A 22,067-nucleotide genomic window follows, 5' to 3' on the forward strand; every position below is an offset into this window, starting at 1 on the left:
CACGCACTTAGAGAAGTAATGAATGAGATGTACTGGGGGCTCTGATATAAATTATAGACTCTAAGTATTCTATGTCTTTGCAACCTGCCCCAAAACAGCAAAAACATTGCAAACCAGTGATTAAACTTTTTTTTTTTTTTTTTTTTTTTAAACTAATTGCCAATTTTTATTCTGTGTGTGAGTTTTACGGTGACAATTTGACATGTTTTCCTGTAAACACACCTGTCCTGTTTCCCTTTTGTAAATAAGCTTGTTCTGATTTCATTTCTCATGCCAGTTTTAAAGCTTTTTAAATAGCCTTCAGACATTTGCTACAAAAAAAAAAATGAAATAAAACGTTTGATATAATAATGCCAGGTGTTTGTTTTTTCTGTTTTTTAATGGTGATCTAAATGCTTGTTATTTAGCCTTTTTATTCAGCTGCTCTCCAGTCTGCAGTGTCAGCCATCTGGTTGCTAGGGTCCAAATTCCCCTAGCAACCATACATTGATTTGAATAAGAGACTGGAATATGAATAAGAGATGTGAGTAATAAAAAGTAGCACTAACAATACATTTGTAGCTGAGCATATGTTTTTTAGATGGGGGTCAGTGCATGGATGAAGGGACGCCGTCGCTAAATTTCTGGTGCAAACCTGCCGCACAACAGGACCAGGCTGAGGCTGAGGATTCCAGTCTGTCCCAAGGAACTTGCCAGAACAGGTTCACACAAGTCATTTGCGATGACACAAAAGGCAAAGCGTGTGCGTATGTTTATTGTAGCAACAATCCATTGTGTGTGCACATTCCCTGCAGCTTTACACTCACCCTGGGGCTTTTATTTCTCCAGCCTCTTTTCATTTAAAGGGGAACTAAACCCTCCCCACAAAGGGCCCAGTACCTGGCCTTACGTCTGTGTGCACAAACGCTGGTGCTGATTGATGACCAGAAACAGAAGATAAGCACCCGGTCACCTCTAGGGCCCAATGTGCGCAATTCCTGTCAAAGACCCAATTGAACAGATGACCCAAATGTTTTCTCTCTTAAATCCAAGTGCAAATCTTCTTAGTGTCTGCTTTTAGGAGACAAGATGTAGCAGATAATGCAGATTAATCCGACACTGGCCTGCGCTCACTTCAGACTGTCACTGCTGCTTTAATGTGACAACAAACACGTCCCTGGAAGGGCTACTTTCCCTTCTTTCTTTATATATGGATAGAATGCTACATATATATATATATCCATATATAAAGAAAGAAGGGAAAGTAGCCCTTCCAAGGACATGTTTGTTGTGGGCACAAGGCCCATGCCCTGCCCAGCTTTTAATTCTGCATATGAGGGAGCTGCCATACTCTCCCTTCTGTCCATATAAATATTGAAGCCTGATCTCATTTGATACTCTAGTTGATACATTTGTTGTCTTCGCTGAGCACAATCTCTTGAGTTTCAGCAATGGGGTTGTTCACCTTTGAGTAAACTGTTCGTATGATGCAGAGAGGGTGAAAGTCCGAGACCATTTGCAATTTTCATTTATCATTTGTGGTTTTTGAGTTATTTCACTTTTTATTTAACAGCTCTCCAGTTTCAGCAGTCGGGTTGCTATGGTTGGAATTCCCCTAGCAACCATGCATTGGTTTAAATAAGAGACTGGAATATGAATAGGAGAGGCCTGCATAGAAAGATGGAAGATTTCAGCAGGTATCTGGTTGCTAAGGCCCAAATTCCCCTAGCAACCATGCACTGATTTGAATAAGAGACTGGAATATGAATAGGAGAGGCCTAAATAGAAAGATGAGCAATACAAAGTAGCAATAACAATATATGTTTAACCAGGGTTGCCAGGTTGGTGGTTTTCCAGCCAAAGTGGGCTACTAAATTAAAGCCCAGGCTGGTTTTGAAAGTACGAACTAGCCAAGGTACGGATGTGGGCTACTTTTTGGGCCTTTGGCTGGTTTCTACTTTGGAAACCAGCCAAAGTTTTTTTTTCTTGCCCTAATGTGCCAATCCTGTGTCTCCCAATGCATGTTGGGTAATGTCGTTTTTGTTTAACAATTTGCCAACTGCCAAGTTGAATGTAAGACTACAATACCCAGCATGCAATGGGACTGACTTGTGTAGAAGTCGGGAGTTACCAGATTTTGGCCTCAGTACCCCAGTCTCCTGTCCCTCTAAAGCATTTTTGGGTTTTCCAGTGACTTTCCTCAATTTCAGACAATTTTGGGGTAAAAAATCTGCTGCCCACTAAAATGTCTAAAGGTTGAGCTGTTTTACCAATATTGATTGAAATTGTATATGAATTAGGGACCCCTATACCTCCTGGGACCCTGTTTGTAGTTACCCCCCTGGTGCCGGTCGAATCTGTACCATTTTGTTTCATGGAAAAATTTGCCAATCTGGAATTTTTTTTCATATTTATTGAATTTTTTGACTTTTTTCACTGCCCATATTGTGCTCTTTTTGGGCTACTTTTGAAGTTCCTCTTGGCTAGTGTTGGGCTGATCTTGTAGCCGACTTTGGTTGATTTTCAAAATTAGAGCTGACAACTCTTGTTTGTAGCCTTACAGAGCATTTGGTTTTTAGATGGGGTCACTGACCCCCCCATTTGAAAGCAGGAAAGAGTCAGAAGAGGACGGCAAATAAAAATAAAAAAAAGCTATAAAAAAAAATGAATGAAGACCAAAGTTGTTCAGAATGAGCCATTGTATAACACAGTAAAAGTTCTATATATAATAGTTGTGCAGAATGTGCCCCAGGGTGACGAGTCCCTTTAAACCCTGAGCACTTCCTTTTCATACGATTCCCGCGGTAATGACGTCGGGTTTAAATGCCTCTAGCGCAGCTGTGATTGGTCAGAAGGGCAAACAAAAGGGAGGAGGAGACTGCGGTCCTTTGGGGCCTATTCCCCGGGGCTGAGCGGAGGGTTACGCGGTAGTAGAGGAGTAAAGTCCTGTGTCAGTGTGTGAGCGCTGCAAAGTATTCCCGGGGTTCCGCCGCGGCTCCGATCAGCTGTCTGACTCAAGGACACGCCCAATCCGCTGGGTCAGACCAATGAGAGCGGCCGATGCTGGCAGGTGCGGGTGTTATTGTTTTGGGCACAAGTTGAAGGCCTGGGAGACCGAGGAGCTGCCGGGACACTCGCTGCTTCTCTCACGGGACAGGCCGGGGATCCTCACTGACCTCTCCCCCACAACAACATCCGCTCTGAACCGGGGAACTCGGGGGACAAGGGCCCCCACACGCCCCAATGAGGAGAGACATGAACGGGGTCACCAAGAGCCGCTTTGAGGTGAGTGAGGGGGGGGGTCAGCTGGAAACTGGGGGAGGGGCTCACTCTAATCCCTTCCACGGGCCACAGTGTCTCCCCCACTTCTTCCTTTATCCTCAGTGTCTCCCCCACGGGCCCCAGTGTCTCCCCCACTTCTTCCTTTATCCTCAGTGTCTCCCCCACGGGCCCCAGTGTCTCCCCCAGTTCTTCCAAGGGCCCCAGTGTCTCCCCCACTTTTTCCACAGGGCTCAGTGTCTCCCCCAGTTCTTCCACGGGCCCCAGTGTCTCCCCCAGTTCTTTCAAGGGCCCCAGTGTCTCCCCCACTTCTTCCTTTATCCTCAGTGTCTCCCCCACTTCTTCCTTTATCCTCAGTGTCTCCCCCACTTCTTCCTTTATCCTCAGTGTCTCCCCCACGGGCCCCAGTGTCTCCCCCACTTCTTCCAAGGGCCCCAATGTCTCCCCCACTTTTTCCACAGGGCTCAGTGTCTCCCCCAGTTCTTCCATGGGCCCCAGTGTCTCCCCCACTTCTTCCAAGGGCCCCAATGTCTCCCCCACTTTTTCCACAGGGCTCAGTGTCTCCCCCAGTTCTTCCATGGGCCCCAGTGTCTCCCCCACTTCTTCCAAGGGACCCAATGTCTCCCCCACTTCTTCCAAGGGACCCAATGTCTCCCCCACTTTTTCCACAGGGCTCAGTGTCTCCCCCAGTTCTTCCATGGGCCCCAGTGTCTCCCCCACTTCTTCCTTTATCCTCAGTGTCTCCCCCACGGGCCCCAGTGTCTCCCCCACTTCTTCCAAGGGCCCCAGTGTCTCCCCCACTTTTTCCATAGGGCTCAGTGTCTCCCCCAGTTCTTCCATGGGCCCCAGTGTCTCCCCCAGTTCTTCCATGGGCCCCAGTGTCTCCCCCACTTCTTCCATGGGCCCCAGTGTCTCCCCCACTTCTTCCATGGGCCCCAGTGTCTCCCCCACTTCTTCCATGGGCCCCAGTGTCTCCCCCACTTCTTCCATGGGCCCCAGTGTCTCCCCCACTTCTTCCATGGGCCCCAGTGTCTCCCCCACTTCTTCCATGGGCCCCAGTGTCTCCCCCACTTCTTCCATGGGCCCCAGTGTCTCCCCCACTTCTTCCATGGGCCCCAGTGTCTCCCCCACTTCTTCCATGGGCCCCAGTGTCTCCCCCACTTCTTCCATGGGCCCCAGTGTCTCCCCCACTTCTTCCATGGGCCCCAGTGTCTCCCCCACTTCTTCCATGGGCCCCAGTGTCTCCCCCACTTCTTCCATGGGCCCCAGTGTCTCCCCCACTTCTTCCATGGGCCCCAGTGTCTCCCCCACTTCTTCCATGGGCCCCAGTGTCTCCCCCACTTCTTCCATGGGCCCCAGTGTCTCCCCACTTCTTCCATGGGCCCCAGTGTCTCCCCCACTTCTTCCATGGGCCCCAGTGTCTCCCCCACTTCTTCCATGGGCCCCAGTGTCTCCCCCACTTCTTCCATGGGCCCCAGCGTCTCCCCCACTTCTTCCATGGGCCCCAGCGTCTCCCCCACTTCTTCCACGGGCCCCAGCGTCTCCCCCACTTCTTCCACGGGCCCCAGCGTCTCCCCCACTTCTTCCACGGGCCCCAGCGTCTCCCCCACTTTTTCCACAGGGCTCAATGTCTCCCCCACTTTTTCCACAGGGCTCAATGTCTCCCCCACTTCTTCCACGGGGCCCCAGTGTCTCCCCCCAGTTCTTCCACGGGCCCCAGTGTCTCCCCCACTTTTTCCAAGGGCCCCAGCGTCTCCCCCATTAATTCCACAGGGCTCAGCGTCTCCCCCAGTTCTTCCAAGGGCCCCCGTGTCTCCCTGTTTTTGTGAGTCAGAGAGGGAATCATTTATCTGTTGGTCCCAGTCAGTGCTACACACTCAGCTCTATGGATTCTCAGATGTGTGTGTTTGGGGGTGTCACACAAATGACCCTCTGAAATGGGGTTCCGGGTCCTTCATTGTTTTCACTGGAAACTTGTTAAATGCCTAAAACTCTAATTGTTGATTGGTGTCGGCTCAGCCAGGACATACGTTCACATTCACTGGTTATTAGACAGGAGCATGGACTCTCTTATTGTTTTATGTTAGTGGCAAGGGCTGCTTTACTGCACTGCTGTGTACTGGACAAAGAGCCCAGCAGATTGTGGCAGAACTCTCCTTACCCAACTCTGTACAAACATTTCTTTATACTGGGACTATGTTCTAGAATGTCCAAAATGTGACTCGGTGGAACATCAAGTTCTTGTCAGTATCTGTACTATTGTAACGACTGTAAGCTCTGCAGACCGGCACCTGTGTCCTGACATTATTCAGATCTGGAAGTAGAAACATAAATGTTCCTTTCTCTGGTGTTACATTGTAGCTCCTCCAAACTCTTCCCGTTTGCTCCACGAGTCGATACGTTTCTCGGCAACGATTGTGTCCAGTCTAAGAAATGTGCCGACAAATGTGGCAGTTTCTGTGTGTGACATTAGATTAAAGGGGTTGTTAACTGTGAAATTCTGAGACAATTTGCAATTGGTTTTTATTATTTGTGACTTATTTAGCTTTTTATTCAGCAGCTCTCCAGTTTCCAATTTCAGCAGTCTGGTTGCTAGGCTCCATATTCCCCTAGCAACCATGCACTGATTGATTTGAATAGGAGAGGCCTGAATAGAAAAATGAGGAATAAAAAGTAACAATACATTTGTAGCCTTACAGAGCATTTGTTTTTTAGATGGGGTCAGTGACCCCCATTTGAAAGCTGGAAAGAATCTGAAGAAGGCAAAATCATTTAAAAACTATAAAGAATAAATAATGAAGACCAGTTGAAAAGCTACTTGGAATTGTAGTGCAAAACTGTAACTCACACCCAGGAGGAGGTACACTGGGGGGCACACGATTGCAGACCAAGGAATATTTAAAGGCACAGTCTTGTGTCAGGGGAATGCAGTTCAACCTCATGTAGCGTCTGAGTATCTCCTTAAAGGAGAAGCAAACCCAAAAGTTAAAAAAAAAAACTACTCCCCCAGCGTAAGTGTTACTCCGGGCAAATGCCCCTAACTTTTTACTTACCCATTGGTGCAGATTCAGGCATCGAGAGTTCATGGGTGCCATCTCCAGCCGCTTCGGAATGAGACCGGCGCTTCGGCAATTTTCGTGAGTTTTGGCGCAGTTGTTGTGAAACAGAAAAAATGTTCCAACTGCGCATGCGCCGACACGCCGGTCTCCTTCTGAAGATTACCGAAGAGAAGAAGATGGCGCCCGTGAACTCCGATGCCTGAATCTGCACCGAGGGCTAAGTATAACGTGAGGGGCATTTGCCTGGGGTAACAGGGAGGGGGGAAGGGTTTCTTTTAACTTTTGGGTTTGCTTCTCCTTTAAAGGAGAACTAAACACTTGAAATGAATATGGATAGAAATGGCAGATTTTATATACAGAACTTGTATAGTAGTAATGATCCAGGCCTTGGCAGGAGTTTCCCATTGTGTTGGTGTCAGTGACTCTGCACATGCTCAGTGTGATTTCAGCAGATTCAGGGTCGTCGCTTGCAAAGGGCAGATGGAATAACAGAGGGGATATAGTCCTATTTCTGTGAACCCCCACATAGGAAACCAAGCAGATCCTTTGAATTTGTCTACCCTTTGTGGGGGGGCAGGGGAAAGAAGCGTCTGCATGAAGTAGAGTCCTGCAGCGGGTTGGGTCCCCGGGAAAAAAGCGGGCGCCCTACGGAATGAGGGGAGGATTGTCAGATGCGGGTCGGGTTGCTGGTCTCCTCTAAATGTCTTATCTTATGTAATATTGTCTATATTTTGCTCCTTTTTAAAGTTTTATAAAACTTGTTTCTGTGCCACGCCCACTTTTGATGACGTCACTTCCTGTTTGGTGGCCGGCGGGTTGCAGATAAAGCAGTTGCGGGTCGGGGGTCAGGTAGCGGATCAAAGTGGGTAAATATGCGGGTTGTGTCCAGGTCTTCTAAATTGGTTCGGCGCAGGACTGTAGCATGAAGCACAGAAACTGTCAGTTGCTCGGATGATAAATGACCAGTTGAATCACAATGGCATTCTAGCGACTCCTGGAATCCGCAACCCTAAAAAAAAACTCGGGCGATGAGAAACATCCCTTTCATCTACCCCCCCCCATTCCATTTGTAGCTGGGATTTTTTTGGGAATTTAAATAGTAACGAAGGAAAGGCCCCTGGAATATGCAGAAGTGGAATTCTATACTTTGTTATGGTGGACAAATATAGAAGAACAAAGAGAACCCGCGGGGTCGGCACATGTTATTGGGAACTGGACTTGAACTCATTCAATTGGGTTTATGTAGAAAAGGTGCAGCAACACCTGGACCGTTTTCACCTGGATATATATATATATATATATATATATATATATATATATATATATATATATATATATATATATATATATATATATATATATATATATATATAATACACAAAAGCCATGAATATCCTGTAAATTATATCCTTATAAACGGTGAGTAGTGATGTCATCAGTTATAAACGGTGAGTAGTGATGTAATTTCTGTCACATGACTCACTAAAATTTGTGTATTATAATAAATAAAGTACCCCCAATTGTAAAATATGAGGATATTAGAAGTTACCTCGGAGTTCCATGACCTGTATAAAAACACTCGGCCTTCGGCCTCGTACTTTTATATGGTCATGAAACTCCTCGGTAACTTATAATAACCTTATATTTTACAAGAGGGGCTACTTTATTCACTATATATATATATATATATATATATATATATATATATATATATATATATATATATATATAATATATATATATATATATATATATATATATATATATATATATATATATATATATATATATTTTGGGTCCTGTTAGAAAAAAAAAAGTTTAAATACCCTTCTATACAGAAATGCTACAAAAAAATAAGCAGCAGTTCCCTTAGGACACTGAGCTCCACTTCTATAACTGACAGTTTTGTGGTGTTTCTTTTAGTTTAATTTACGTTCCCTCTTCTCCCCGTGGTATCGAAGCCTTTTCAAATAACCGTGTGACTGGTCCCACGTGCTGATTCACATGAAGTTGGGCCGCTGCATTGTGACCCTTTCATGGGGGAGTCTTCTAAATAATCACTGTATTTAAAGGGGCAGTGTACGGGAGTCTATTGCGAAGCCTCTGTATGAACAAACCCCTTCCCTTTCCTAAGCTGCAGCTTTAGGCTGTGAGATAAGGAGCATCTTTTTTTTTTCCTTCTCTGTATATGTACATACATATATATTGCATACAAATTATATACATAACCCCCAGCATGGCACCCCTAGCACCCACGAGCCTTCCCTTTTGCTACTTACCCGGTGAGTCGATAGTTAAAAGCGAAAGTGAAGGCTAAAACTGCATTTTGCAGCTTCCTTGTGAGTTTAAATGCGATTGTGACCAGTGCAATACAGGGAGCCTATGCCGCTTCCAAATTGTTTTCTAAATGAAAGCTGTATTTAAAGGGGCAGTATACCCCCATCAACGGGAGTCTATTGAGAAGCCTCTGTATAAACAAACCCCTTCCCTTTCCTAAGCTGCGACTTTAGGCTCTGAGATAAGGAGCAGCTTTTTTATTTTATATTATTTTATTTTTTTTTCTCCTTCTCGGTAGGAGCATAGCCCAGGCGCTTGGTGGTTGAGCCACAGGACAGGGCCTAAATTCTAAGAAACTCTCCAGTTTACGTGGAAATTTCTCGGTGATTTTAGGGTTACTGAAAGAGTCTCCCCATGGTTCTCTTCTAAACAGTCCGTTTTATGCATAGGGCAGCTTGTAAAGATTTTGATACATGTCGGACAATATATTGAATTGATTTTAGGTGGGGACCACCCAAGGCTACACTGTCCATCCAGGAGCTTTGCTTGAGCCCCTACCTGGATTCCTGGCTTGGGCCCTGGAGCAGAGATATAGCAGAATAATAATAACATTAGATGGCTAACGTCTGGCCGCTTGAGGCTTTTGGCTAAAAACATTCGGCCTCTTGCCACAGTCGCTGTTTTTACAGAGAGCGGTAACGATGGGGGGGCGGTAACGATGGGGGCGGGTAACGATGGGGGGCGGTAACGATGGGGGGCGGTAACGATGGGGGCGGTAACGATGGGGGGGCGTAACGATGGGGGGCGGTAACGATGGGGGGCGGTAACGATGGGGAACGGTAACGATGGGAAAAGGTAACGATGAGAAAAGGTAACGATGAGAAAAGGTAATGATTGGGAGAGGTAAAGATGGGGAGCGGTAATGATGGGGGGCGGTAGTGATGAGGAACGGTAATGATGGGGAACGGTAATGATGGGAATCGGTAATGATGGGGGGCGGTAATGATGGGGAGCTGTTTCACATGGCCTTTGCCCCAATGTAATGAGGGGCTGTTCTTATAGTCCCCTTTATGGTTGCCAAGGTGCTGTTGCCTCTTTTTTTTTACGCCTTATTTTTGTTTTTCAGATGTTCTCAAACAACGACGAGGCTCTGATTAATAAGAAACTTCCGAAGGAATTACTGCTCAGGTGAGGAAAGTCAGTGCGGCCTGACCAGGGCATTTGCTCTTTATGGGGAGAAGGAGCGACTTGGGGGCAATGTAGGGAGGGATACAAGCCCCTTGGCTACCTGAGACTGAGTGTTGCTTCTGCTGCACCTTTTTTGGTGGTGGAGGGTGATCTGGGGGGGGTCCAAGGTGCCAGGAGAGAGAGTGTCGCTAGAAGACAACACTAGAAGTGCAAAGTCTCTCCACTCATCTCATTCCACAATGGCAGAATCTGGGGAGGGACGTAGGGAAGTTTGTGTGTGTCGGTAACAAATCTCTCTTTCTCCCCAGGATCTTCTCTTTCCTGGATGTGGTCACTTTGTGTAGGTGCGCACAGGTCTCTAGGGTAAGTGGAGAAGCCGCATGTAGCACCTTACTGCAGTAAAGTAATTCCTTTGGCTTAAAGGAGAAGGAAAGCTACCAAAGCAGTTTATTGCCAATAGATTAACCACAACAGTACAAGCTATCAGACTATATTTATTCTGCAGAATGCTTTACCATACCTGAGTAAACCGCTCTAGATGCTCTCTTTGTTTAGGATAGCAGCTGCCATATTAGCTTGGTGTGACATCACTTCCTGCCTGAGTCTCTCCCTGCTCACTCATAGCTCTGAGCTCAGATTACAGCAGGGAGGGGAGAGAGGAGCAAACTGAGCATGCTCAAGCCCTAGCCCTGGAGGTTTAAGCTGAAAACAGTTAGTCTGATACAGAAGCCCATGAGTACACAATAGAAGGAAAGAAATGTGATGTTTGACAGAGGACTCAGAGCAGAATTACTTTGAGGGGTTACTGGTGTATTTATATAGACCGTATATCTATTTTTTACCTTTCTTTCTCCTTTAAGCTTAACACTGGGGATCTGTGGGTGATAACTGTAATATTCACTATGAAATCTCTCTGTCGCCACTGACGGAACCAGTTCCAGACTCATTTGGAGGATTTGGTCAGTGCCTTGGTGGAGATTAACCCCCTTGTGCCATAAGCCTTGGGGCAATCACACACCGGGCGCTTTAAGCATCACATTTTTACGTCGCTGAAAAGAATCAAAGGGTTCCGTAGAGCCCCCCCATAGATTAACACTGAAATGGGTTATGGATGCAAACTTCATTAATGGGGGGCTGTTGCTAAAACTGCTCTAACAAAGACATTTTGAGTCCCTTCTGTCTCTTTGACCCCTTCCCGTGTCTCGTTTTGTAGGCCTGGAATGTTCTTGCTCTGGACGGCAGCAACTGGCAAAGGATAGACCTGTTTGATTTCCAGAGGGATATTGAGGTACAGTAGCCGCACTCTCCCCACTGGTTCCCCATTATCCTTATTCAGCATCGGACTGGGCCGGCGGGATGCCGGGAAAAAACCCGGTGGGCCCCTCTGACCCAGACCCATTCCACAGAGTAAGACCTTCTCCCCCTCTGTTCCTGACCTCCGCCTGGTTGCCCGGCTCCACCTTTTGCTCCACCTCTTGCTCCTCCCCTCCGCCCTACTTGCTCCACCCACAAACGAGTGCACCGTATGTATGCGCTACCAGGGGGTGGGAGAGGGTAGAGGTGAGTTTGCTGGGGAGGGGGGTTGTGGGGTCCCTGATGTGGCAGCCCTGGTTGTCCCTGACCCTTTCCAACCCTGTCCTTATTCACCCCTCTGTGCCTTTTATCCCTCCACCCAAGCTGCCATTATTCCCACCTCCTCTCCCTGTGTTTCCTTTATTCTCCAGGTTTCTCCAAAGGCCTATTGGAAACCAGTGTCTTTATGGGGAGACCCCCAGTGTCCCTTAAGCTCTATCCCTGCATGTCCCCCATGCTGCCCCTATAGAAATCATTCTCTTACTGGCACAAATGTCTTTCCGTGTCCAGGGCCGTGTGGTAGAGAATATATCCAAGCGCTGCGGGGGGTTTCTAAGAAAGCTGAGCTTACGTGGATGTCTCGGTGTAGGGGACAACGCTCTCAGGTTTGTCTCTGTCACAGAGAATTCTATTTTCCTTTGCTCCGCCTATAAATTCGTTGTTCATTTTTATTGCATCGCTAATTCCCAATCATTCTTTGTACCAGAACCTTCGCTCAGAACTGTAGGAACATTGAGGTGTTAAATTTAAACGGCTGCACAAAGATCACAGACGCGTGAGTGATGTTTTTTTTGGGGGGGGGGGTCCCCGGAGTGGATTAAGGAAGAGTCCAAAATAAAATCTAGATGTGGATTTGGTGACTTCTGACCCCGCTGATTTCCTCCCTCTCTGCAGAACGTCCACGAGCCTCAGTAAATTCTGCTCCAAGTTGCGCCAACTGGACCTGGCCTCCTGCACATCCATCACTAACTTGTCCCTCAAGGCAATCAGGTGAGAGGAGCGGGGGCTACTGTGTATGGGGGCACCCTTAAAAAAAAAGAGGGGATCACAATGTCCTGAGTTCTAGTTTCTACAGCAGAACTGCACATGGCAATGCTTAGGGTTTTTGGATTACTAGTAATTAGTTTGGACTAACGGTTGATCCTTAGGCTTACTTTGCCTTTATTGCTCCCCACTGCAGCGAGGGCTGTCCTCAACTGGAGCAACTGAACATCTCGTGGTGCGATCAGATCAGTAAAGATGGGGTCCAGGCTTTAGTAAAAGGCTGCGGGGGGCTCCGTCTTCTCTCTCTCAAAGGCTGCACACAGGTAAGTGACCGCTCGATACAGTTCTGCTGGGAGTAGAAGGGATGGTGCAATGGGGAGTAAGGAGGGGGGACCTTGCTATGGAGCTTGATGTGATGCTGGTTTAGATAGACTGGTCCTAATAAATCACCAGCAGCTGAGACAGTTTGTTAGATTTCGTTATTCTATTGCCCTAAAACAGTGATCCCCAACCAGTAGCTTCTGAGTAACATGTTGCTCTCTAACCCCTTGGATATCTCTCTCAATGGCCTCAAAGCAGGTGCTTATTTTTGAATTCCAAGTTTTAATTGCATAAAAACTAAGTATAGTGGCAAGTAAAGCCTCCTGTAGCTGCCAGTCCACATAGGGGCTACCAAATAGCCAATCACAGCACTGGCACCTCAGGAACATTTTTTATGCTCGTGTTGCTCCCCAAATTTTTATACATCTTAATGTTGCTCACGGGTGAAAAAGGTTGGGGACCCCTGTCCTAAAGGAAGGTAAGAATATCCGTGCACCAAATGCTGATGTTTTTGTCCATTCCGATGGTCGTCTTTCCTCGGCCCACTGATCTCCTAACCTATTGGTTTGTGTGTTTTTGGGGTTTTTTTTGTTTGTTTTTTTTAGCTGGAAGATGAAGCGCTCAAGTTTATTGGCTCCCACTGTCCCGAACTTGTTACATTAAATCTCCAGGCGTGTTCAGTAAGTAACCCGTGCAGCAGATCTAGACCTGTGTATGTGTCTGTGCCAAGACAACTGCGTTCTTGTGTTTCATGTTATTGTGCTGGGGATCTTGTCAGCACTGACTGGCACATTATTAAAGGAGAAACTAACCCCTTATTAAAAAAAAAACCTCTCCCTCCTCCCACCCAGTCTAGCTGCTATCCTGGGCAAATGCCCCAAATTTTTTACTTACCCCTCTGTGCAGATTCAGGGATCGGAGTTCACAGCAGCCATCTTGATTATTTCAGAAACAATGCAGAATATTTAATTGATTGTATTTACAAAAGTTTCTTATTTTAGTATGCTGAAGCTTATTTTACATTTTCATTTTGGCGATAGTTCCCCTTTAATGCACACATGGGGTTTCAGCCCCAAAATGCCCAAATCCACTTTGTGTGAGAAATGGCAGAAGGAGGCAGTGCCCGTCGGTGCTGCTGCAGTGGAAATGGATTTCCTTTTTCTTTGGTGACATTAGGCTAAATATTCTTCATGTTCAGGTAGACTCATTATCAGTAGAGTGTCACCCCCCGTGCCTAATGTACAGTCTCTCTGGCAGCTGCATTGTGCATATTGTATTTTTAGCATGGCAATTACTGGCAGCCAGGGTAAGGATAGAGGCATGGCACCCTTTTAGTTTTTCTAGTAATTCATTGGCTGTCTCATTTTACCCGTCTCAGCAGCAAATCACAGACGATGGTCTGATCACAATATGCCGTGGATGCCACAAACTCCAGTCTCTATGTGCCTCCGGCTGCTCCAACATAACAGACTCCATTCTTAATGCACTCGGACAAAACTGCCCCAGGCTCAGGTAAAGAACCAATTTCTTTATAACAATTTCTACTGTCGCTGTTTTGTTTTATCGTTTATCCGTCAGGCTTGAAAGTGCCGATACTCCACGTGTGCCTGGGGAGGCTGTGTCTGCAGATGAGGAAGAGGAGCTGACAGTTGCTTTTCTCTTGTTACTGTACCAGTTTTTCGGATTGTTGGGGATGACCGCAGGGTAGCCCTATCCCGTAGGACCTCTTTACGGTTTCTTATTGTTCTCATACGCTATAGGTAGAAATCTCCTCCAAATTATCTAGATCTTTTCAACATTCTGTGTCCCCCCCCTGACTTGGAGAAGTCTTTGTTTGAATACAACTATAATGGTGGCCATACACGGGCAGATAAAGCTGCCGATATCAGTCGTTTGGACCAATTTGACAGCTTATCTGCCCGTGTATGGGGGCTTCCGACGGGTCTTCCAGATCGATATCTGGCCACGATATCGATCGGGAAGGTTTGATTTTTACCCGACCGACCCGTCGGAGCCCCTTGGCGCATCGTAATTCGATTATTCGGCCGAACGTTCGAATTACCCCTGATATAGCCATGCCGTTAGTGGCATATCGGGGAAAGATCCGCTCGTTTGGCGATGTCGCCAAACAAGCGGATCTTTGAGTATATGGCCACCTTAAATCCTCGCTGTAAAGTTGGAGGATCCAACAGTTCAAAGTAGTTCCTCTATACCAGTGATCCCCAACCAGTATCTCGTGAGTAACATGTTGCCCCCCAACTCCTTGGATGTTGCTCCCAGTGACCTCAAAGCAGGAGATTATTTTTGAATTCCAGGTTTGGAGGCAAGTTTTAATTACATAAAAATCAGTTGGACTGCCAAACAGAGTCTCCTGTAGCTGCCAGTCCGCACAGAATCTACCAAATAGTCAATCACAGCCCTTATTTGACACCCCAAGGACTTTTTTCATGTTTGTGTTGCTCCTCCACTCTATTTACATTTCAATTTTGGTTCACGGTTAAAAAAAAAAAAAGTTGGGGACCCCTGATCTAGGCTATGGCAAATTATTTACAAAAGATAATTCCACTAGACCCCATTCGTATTGCCCTAAGTGTGAATAATCAGATCAGTTATCTCTGGTCCTGGTAGATATAAAGATCTAGTCTATGTATTTCTCTTGACTATTGGCACCTCCAGCAACTAGAGGGAAGATGTTTAGAGCCAAAAAATACAACTTTATTCTTGCTACTGTAAAAGGAGTGGTAGCTAAGGTTCTGCCTTAAAGGAAAACTAAATCTTAAAAAATGAATGTGGCTAAAAATGTCCTATTTTCTATAGTGAACTTATTGCACGAGGCTAAAGTTTGAGCTTGTCAATAGCAGCAATGATCCAGGACTTCAAACTTGTCACAGGGGGTCACCATCTTGGAAAGTGTCTGTGACACTCACATGCTCAGTGGGCTCTGATTGGCTGTTGAGAAGCTAAGCTTAGGGCTCGTCACTAATTATCCAGCAGCGGAAAATGAGCTTCCCTGGCTGTAATATAAGCTGATGCTACAGGTTTGCTGATTATTCCATTCTGATGCTAATTGCACTGGTTTCTGTGCTGCCATGTAGTAATTATGTGTATTAATTACTAATCAGCCTTATATTGTGACATTTCTATTCTATGTGTACTGTATATTGTGAGTGGCTCCCTAAGCTCAGTAAGTGACAGCAGCACAGAGCATGTGAATCAGTGAATCAGCAGAAAAGAAGATGGGGAGCTACTGGGGCATCTTTGGAGACACAGATCTTTACTGCTAAAGGGCTGTGGTTGCCTTGGGCTGGTACAGAAGCACAAAACATCATGTACAACATTTCTACCTACTTCTTTAGTTCAACTTTCCTTGTCCATTTACACAGAATACTTGAAGTCGCACGATGTTCCCAGCTGACAGATTTGGGATTCACCACTTTGGCAAAGGTAAATTTACATTGATCCGTGTCCTTTTTTTTTTAAACTATTATTTTGGCTGTGTCCATGTGTTTGCCTTGGGCGGCCTGCTTCTACCTCATTTCTTTTTTTTTTACTCTATTGCAGAACTGCCATGAGCTGGAGAAGATGGACCTGGAGGAATGTGTACAGGTGAGATGCTGAAACGTTCTACTCAGTAGCACTTAGTGAAGGGCATGGGGACAGGTATCTGGTATAGGGGCCTCCTGTTTGGGATTGTAGGAGAATAGAGGGTGAGAGGGGGGCATCATAAGGTGGTGGGAGACTGGAATAAGGAACTTGGCAGAGATTCTCAAATACTGGCAGGTCTCAAATGAAGGTGGTGGATTGAGTACTGTCCATATGATGGGTTTGGTATCACACAATATTGCTGCTTTATGTTCTTACACTGGTCCCTTATTATTCTTCCTTCTTCTTCTAGATCACAGACAGCACCCTCATCCAACTTTCCATGCATTGTCCCAGGCTGCAGGTATTGGTGAGTATCACTTACAGCTCGGAAGATCCTGCAACTCCTGTCCCCGTACGTGACTGCATGTCATCCCTAAATATAAACACCCTAAATGTTCCGTTTAGGGAGCCCCTATTCTCGTCTGTTGAGGGTTCATCAGTTCATATACCCATCTGTGACATGAAATGGAAAATTGTGCAGTTCTGAGCCCTTTTCTACTCTTAAAAGGAACAGTAACATTAAAAAATTAAAGTGTTTTAAAGTGTTTTACAACTATAGTTTATATAAACAAGCTGCTGTGTAGCCATGGGGGCAGCCATTCAAGCACAGGATACACAGTAGATAACAGATACGTACTACTATAGTTTATATAAACAAGCTGCTGTGTAGCCATGGGGGCAGCCATTCAAGCACAGGATACACAGTAGATAACAGATAAGTACTACTATAGTTTATATAAACAAGCTGCTGTGTAGCCATGGGGGCAGCCATTCAAGCACAGGATACACAGTAGATAACAGATAAGTACTACTATAGTTTATATAAACAAGCTGCTGTGTAGCCATGGGGGCAGCCATTCAAGCACAGGATACACAGTAGATAACAGATAAGTACTACTATAGTTTATATAAACAAGCTGCTGTGTAGCCATGGGGGCAGCCATTCAAGCACAGGATACACAGTAGATAACAGATAAGTACTACTATAGTTTATATAAACAAGCTGCTGTGTAGCCATGGGGCAGCCATTCAAGCACAGGATACACAGTAGATAACAGATAAGTACTACTATAGTTTATATAAACAAGCTGCTGTGTAGCCACGGGGGCAGTCATTCAAGCACAGGATACACAGTAGATAACAGATAAGTACTACTATAGTTTATATTAACAAGCTGCTGTGTATCCACGGGGGCAGCTATTCAAGCACAGGATACACAGTAGATAACAGATAAGTACTACTATAGTTTATATAAACAAGCTGCTGTGTAGCCATGGGGGCAGCCATTCAAGCACAGGATACACAGTAGATAACAGATAAGTACTACTATAGTTTATATAAACAAGCTGCTGTGTAGCCATGGGGGCAGCCATTCAAGCACAGGATACACAGTAGATAACAGATAAGTACTACTATAGTTTATATAAACAAGCCGCTGTGTAGCTATGGGGGCAGCCATTCAAGCACAGGATACACAGTAGATAACATAAGTACTACTATAGTTTATAGAAACAAGCTGCTGTGTAGCCATGGGGGCAGCCATTCAAGCACAGGATACACAGTAGATAACACCATTATGATCTACAGAGCTTATCTGTTATCTACTATGTAACCTGTGCTTCTCTTTTTTTTTTTCAATTTCCGCACTGCTCTGGGCACAATGTGTATATGTAGCAGTTGGGCAGTGTTTGGCTTGGAAGTAGTTAAAGCAAGCTGATCTCTCCTCTCCAAGAACATCCCCCACCTTCACTGCTTTAACAAATGTGGTTTGTATGGAAGCTCTGCTGAGTATTATCTGTCAGATTTATGGTGTTCAGGGAGGTTTCTTCCTTCCATGGCCACTGCCATAAATCTGAGTCTCAGCAGATCTTGCCACTACAACATGCGCGCACCTTCCAATTCGAATGTATTGCTTATGGTTACCTACATATCGGCAGTTCATTAAAAAAAAAAGGATAATTTAACAGGCAACATCATTTCTGTATTCATTCCACTGTGAACGAGACGTTACTTTCCTGTGATATTATTAACGGCTGGACCATTTATTTTGCAATAGTCCCAAATGCTCTTAATATTTTAGTAGTAGTTCTCCTTTCTGACACCACCTAGATGTGTTTGTATTGAAGATCAGGAATTTTTTTTTAATTAATTGCTGTACTTTTCCAGCAAGTTGTACGTGACCTGTAGATCTGTAAAGTCTTTCCTTTCCCCGCAGAGTCTGTCACACTGTGAGTTAATAACCGACGACGGGATCCGCCATTTAGGGAACGGAGCCTGTGCCCACGACCGGCTGGAGGTCATCGAGTTGGATAATTGTCCTCTTATCACCGACGCATCTCTTGAGCACCTTAAGAGCTGCCAGAGCCTAGAGAGAATAGAACTCTATGACTGCCAACAGATCAGCAGGGCTGGCATCAAAAGGCTGCGGGTGAGGGCAACGGCTGCATACTTGCCCTTTAGTCTGGAATAGGAATCACTGTTTTGGGTAGGGCAAATGGAGTATCTGTACCGGGTTTCATGTATAAACGGTTCACAGTAGAGATCTCCTTGTCTTCTGTAGAATTAAAGTTAGGCTGAGCCAATGCCGGAGTTACACAAGGGCCCCAGTAGGGGAGAGAGAAGAGGAGATGGGGAGAGAGGGAAAGAGGAGAGGAAAGTGGGAGATGGAAGAGGAGATAGAAATATATATTTTACTTCCTTTTTAAAATGGGACTTTTAGGGCAGGTCTTTCCAGTGTTGCTTACAGATCTTCCCTGTTTCTTTCAGACTCATCTTCCAAACATTAAAGTTCATGCCTACTTTGCCCCCGTCACCCCTCCTCCGTCAGTGGGGGGAAGCAGACAGCGCTTCTGCAGATGTTGTGCCATTCTATGAGAGAAAAGACCCCCCTCGGCTTCCCCCTCCCACGTGGGACTCATTCAGCAGAGAATGCGCCGGCTGGGGTGTTGGGGCGAATGTTACGTCTCAAGAGAGAGCTCGTCCATCCTCCCCTTCCCACTGATAGGGTGTGGTTGGGCTCACACCATTATTTTCTTGTTTTTTTTTTAATTTTATTATTATTATTGTTATTATTGTTTTTGTCTACCCCAGATAGAAAATATTTGAGGTGAGGGTTGCCTTGAACAGCTGGGGAACCCCACAGCACTCCGGGGAGCTATTCCCACAACATAGGAAGAGGGTCAGCTGCTGCATTGGGGTGGATCGTCCTGTTTGTGATTTTCAGGGGGGAACGGCCGACCCCTATTCACACGATGTTTCCTTGGTCAGCAGAGGTGCAACTTTATGCCTCTGGGGGGATGGGGGACAAGTTTAGTCACTGCCCTGTGTCATATGTTTGTTATGGATATCAGAGAGCAGACCCCAGACAAAGATGGACCTTCAGCTGTACCCCCTTATTGTTGACCCTCAGCACTGCAGCAGCAAGCGGCACCCTCCCTCACTGTACCCCCTGGCGTAGCCTATGGCGGATGCTCTCCAGCTCCGTATAATGCATTCCCCGAGAAACAAGAACAAAAAAAAGGAAAAAAAAAAATTATATATTATATAAATATATATATAGAGACTTTGTACGATATAATTTTAATGATATTGCGGGTTACTCCCTCCTCACACTCATGTGGATGTGATAATGCCAATTACAGAAGTATAAATTAAAAAGAAAAGCGAAATGATGGAAGTGGTCAGGAGTAACCAGCAGATGAGTTGTGTTTAGACGTGTGTGTTTCTGGGTCCGGTTGTCATGTGTCTGCACGCGGTTGTGCACTTTTATATGACTTGCTCAAGCGGGTGTCCGTTGTCTGTGCTTGTTCCGATGGTGGAGTCGACTAGTTCTGCACATGCTCAACACTAACGACACTTGGCTCAGTGTGCCCAGCATCAACTCCCAGCATGCTATTGGTAACACAATGGAGGATACCAGTTCTGCAGTGCCAAGGATGGTCTTTTCCTCACTTCATGGACTGTATCTATCCATGGATTTATGAATCATCCTGCTCCTCCTACCAGAAACTCCTGCACCATTCAGGATCCTACAGCTGTTCTTTCTTCTATACAATAGATCTAGGGGTGATCAGACAAATTGTAGCACTGGTCCTGTACAACTCTTGTTCTTTTGCCAAGGGCCATGACACCAATAATGTCAGTGGTTCCATTTGCTTGGCCACAACAGCAGTGTCTTTAAGCTGAGCCAATGTGTAGCTAATGGTGGCCTCATAGAGTGGGATGTTCAGCCTTTGACTGTTTGCCAACTTGATCCATTCAAGGACAGCCCTCCAACAAAATAGTTTGACAAAGACCCACATAGACTTGTGGCTTTGTGTCTACAACAAAAGCAATTTTTTGAGTGCAGTCATTAAATGTGGCAGCTTTGGTTGCAGGGCACCCGATTTCTTTTGACATTAAACAAGTCAACTGCCCAATCCATACCCACCAGTGTGCCCATGTTACATGATTAGAGTCTGCAGTCAAACAGCAACGATAGAGCGGAGGGGAAATGGGATCAGAAATCATGGACGTCTGATGTAGCAGAGCCATAAAAAGGGTTACATTATCTAATGAATGAATCTTGAAGAGATTTAGCAGATGCTTATGGTCATACAGTAAAGGCTGAAGAACATTAGAGAAAAGGTAAAAGGCAGAGCCTAAAAGAATGTGGAGGAAGAGGTGTTAAGCAAAAGAAAAGGGGGCTGCAGAATAGCTGAGGGGTACAGAAGAGAAACTAGAAGATGCGGAGCAAGAATGAAGGGTGGAGAGAACATGAATACAAAAGAGAAAAGGGGAACGAGGTGAAGAGGGGCTTAAACTAATTGGCAACGGAAAGAGAAAAGTTGAAAGAAGAAAATGACAAAGAATGGGGAAGGGGAGAGCAAAAGGCAAGAACAGAACAGAAAGGGGAGATGGTATTTGAAGATCAGGAGGAGAATTGGGATAAGAGAGTGAGAAAGGGATAGAACATGGAATAAGAAGGAATGGAGCGGTGATTAGAAGAAGAGAAGAAAGTGGAAGTTAATGAGACAGTAACAAGAATAGTAGAGAGAAGAGACATAGGAACGTTATATTGGAAAGACCTGATTTCTTCTCTGGAGATCCTTTTTGATGGTTTGGAATGTATTTAATGGCCCTACACACAACCCCCCCCCCCCTTTACTATCGATCTACTATTGGTTTCCAGGTTCAGGTATCCAGACAACCACAGCACAAGCAAAGGTCCATATGGAACTGAACACTAATGTCCGTATGAAACAATAGCGGTGTATGTGGAAAATATCTTATTTACTGACAGACTGCCCCCCCCCCACTCCTGACTTTGTTTTGCTTTTTTACCAGGAATTTCAACATATTCAATGTCGATTACACAAACCTGTTGTATTTCGTGTTGGAAGCCGCATTTTATTTTTGAAGCGTTTTCCTCCTACAAGTAGCTGCTGGGCGGTGGGGGTTGCACTTTATTGTTCATTAGGATCCGACCGGTACCAACGTCAGTTGCAGACGCACATCATGAGCTCAGGAATTCTGGAGCACTGAGCGGTTCCACTGTTCTTTCTATACGGACTGCTCATTAGCTGGTGCTTAGTTACCGGCTCCCACTGCATAGCAACAGCCGAGGTGCCTCTTTGCATATTATCTGATTAGTACAGGGCTGTTGGGTAATGAGGCCCCATTAAAACAAGTGTTTCCCATTATTTCATAGAGGATAAGGCCCACACACAGTTGTAGCCACTTTCTAACTCCAATATCTTTTCCCAGATAGGTGATTAGAGAGAGAAATAATGTGATTTCTCAACCGGCTGCCCAACCCTGCTGTTTGTCTGCAGTGCAATGCAAATGGTTGGCTCCTGCTGGACTCTGGCCAATCGGAACAATGGATTATCTGTCAGTGCTTCACAGCAAGAGTCACTGCCACGGGGAGCACAAGTTAGGTTGAAGAATTCACAAGTGAGTTGCTAAATGTAGGAAATAAATAAGGTAAAGTTTCTTGGGGAA

At 45.6% G+C, this 22,067-nt stretch overlaps 1 protein-coding gene across 3 annotated transcripts; it reads left to right on the forward strand.

Moving 5' to 3' along the window:
* The first annotated feature begins 2,817 nt into the window (after positions 1-2,817).
* On the forward strand, positions 2,818-19,756 carry fbxl20.S (F-box and leucine-rich repeat protein 20 S homeolog). Of its 3 annotated transcripts, none has more exons than XM_018237993.2 (15): positions 2,818-3,264; positions 9,721-9,782; positions 10,091-10,145; positions 10,996-11,070; positions 11,646-11,740; positions 11,842-11,910; positions 12,030-12,125; positions 12,316-12,442; positions 13,046-13,120; positions 13,819-13,952; positions 15,824-15,884; positions 16,002-16,046; positions 16,336-16,392; positions 18,301-18,570; positions 18,852-19,756. In XM_018237993.2, the coding sequence occupies exons 1-14, from the start codon at positions 3,223-3,225 to the stop codon at positions 18,553-18,555; spliced, it is 1,248 nt and encodes a 415-aa protein (XP_018093482.1). In that variant the 5' UTR covers positions 2,818-3,222; the 3' UTR covers positions 18,556-18,570; positions 18,852-19,756. The 3 variants fall into 3 exon arrangements, with proteins under 3 accessions (XP_018093482.1, XP_018093480.1, XP_018093479.1); XM_018237991.2 differs by having other exon boundaries at positions 2,828-3,264; positions 13,822-13,952; positions 18,301-18,513; XM_018237990.2 differs by having other exon boundaries at positions 2,831-3,264; positions 18,301-18,513.
* The last annotated feature ends 2,311 nt before the right edge of the window (positions 19,757-22,067 follow it).

Source organism: Xenopus laevis, chromosome 9_10S (assembly GCF_017654675.1).
Source record: "Xenopus laevis strain J_2021 chromosome 9_10S, Xenopus_laevis_v10.1, whole genome shotgun sequence".
Taxonomy (NCBI): domain Eukaryota; kingdom Metazoa; phylum Chordata; class Amphibia; order Anura; family Pipidae; genus Xenopus; species Xenopus laevis.

Bases quoted from the DNA above. Each gene is read 5' to 3' on its own strand.
- fbxl20.S (XM_018237990.2), top strand. From the start codon at position 3,223: ATGAGGAGAGACATGAACGGGGTCACCAAGAGCCGCTTTGAG. The intron at 12,126-12,315 runs GTGAGAGGAGCG...TCCCCACTGCAG, and splicing joins TTGTCCCTCAAGGCAATCAG to CGAGGGCTGTCCTCAACTGG. The intron at 12,443-13,045 runs GTAAGTGACCGC...TGTTTTTTTTAG, and splicing joins CTCTCAAAGGCTGCACACAG to CTGGAAGATGAAGCGCTCAA.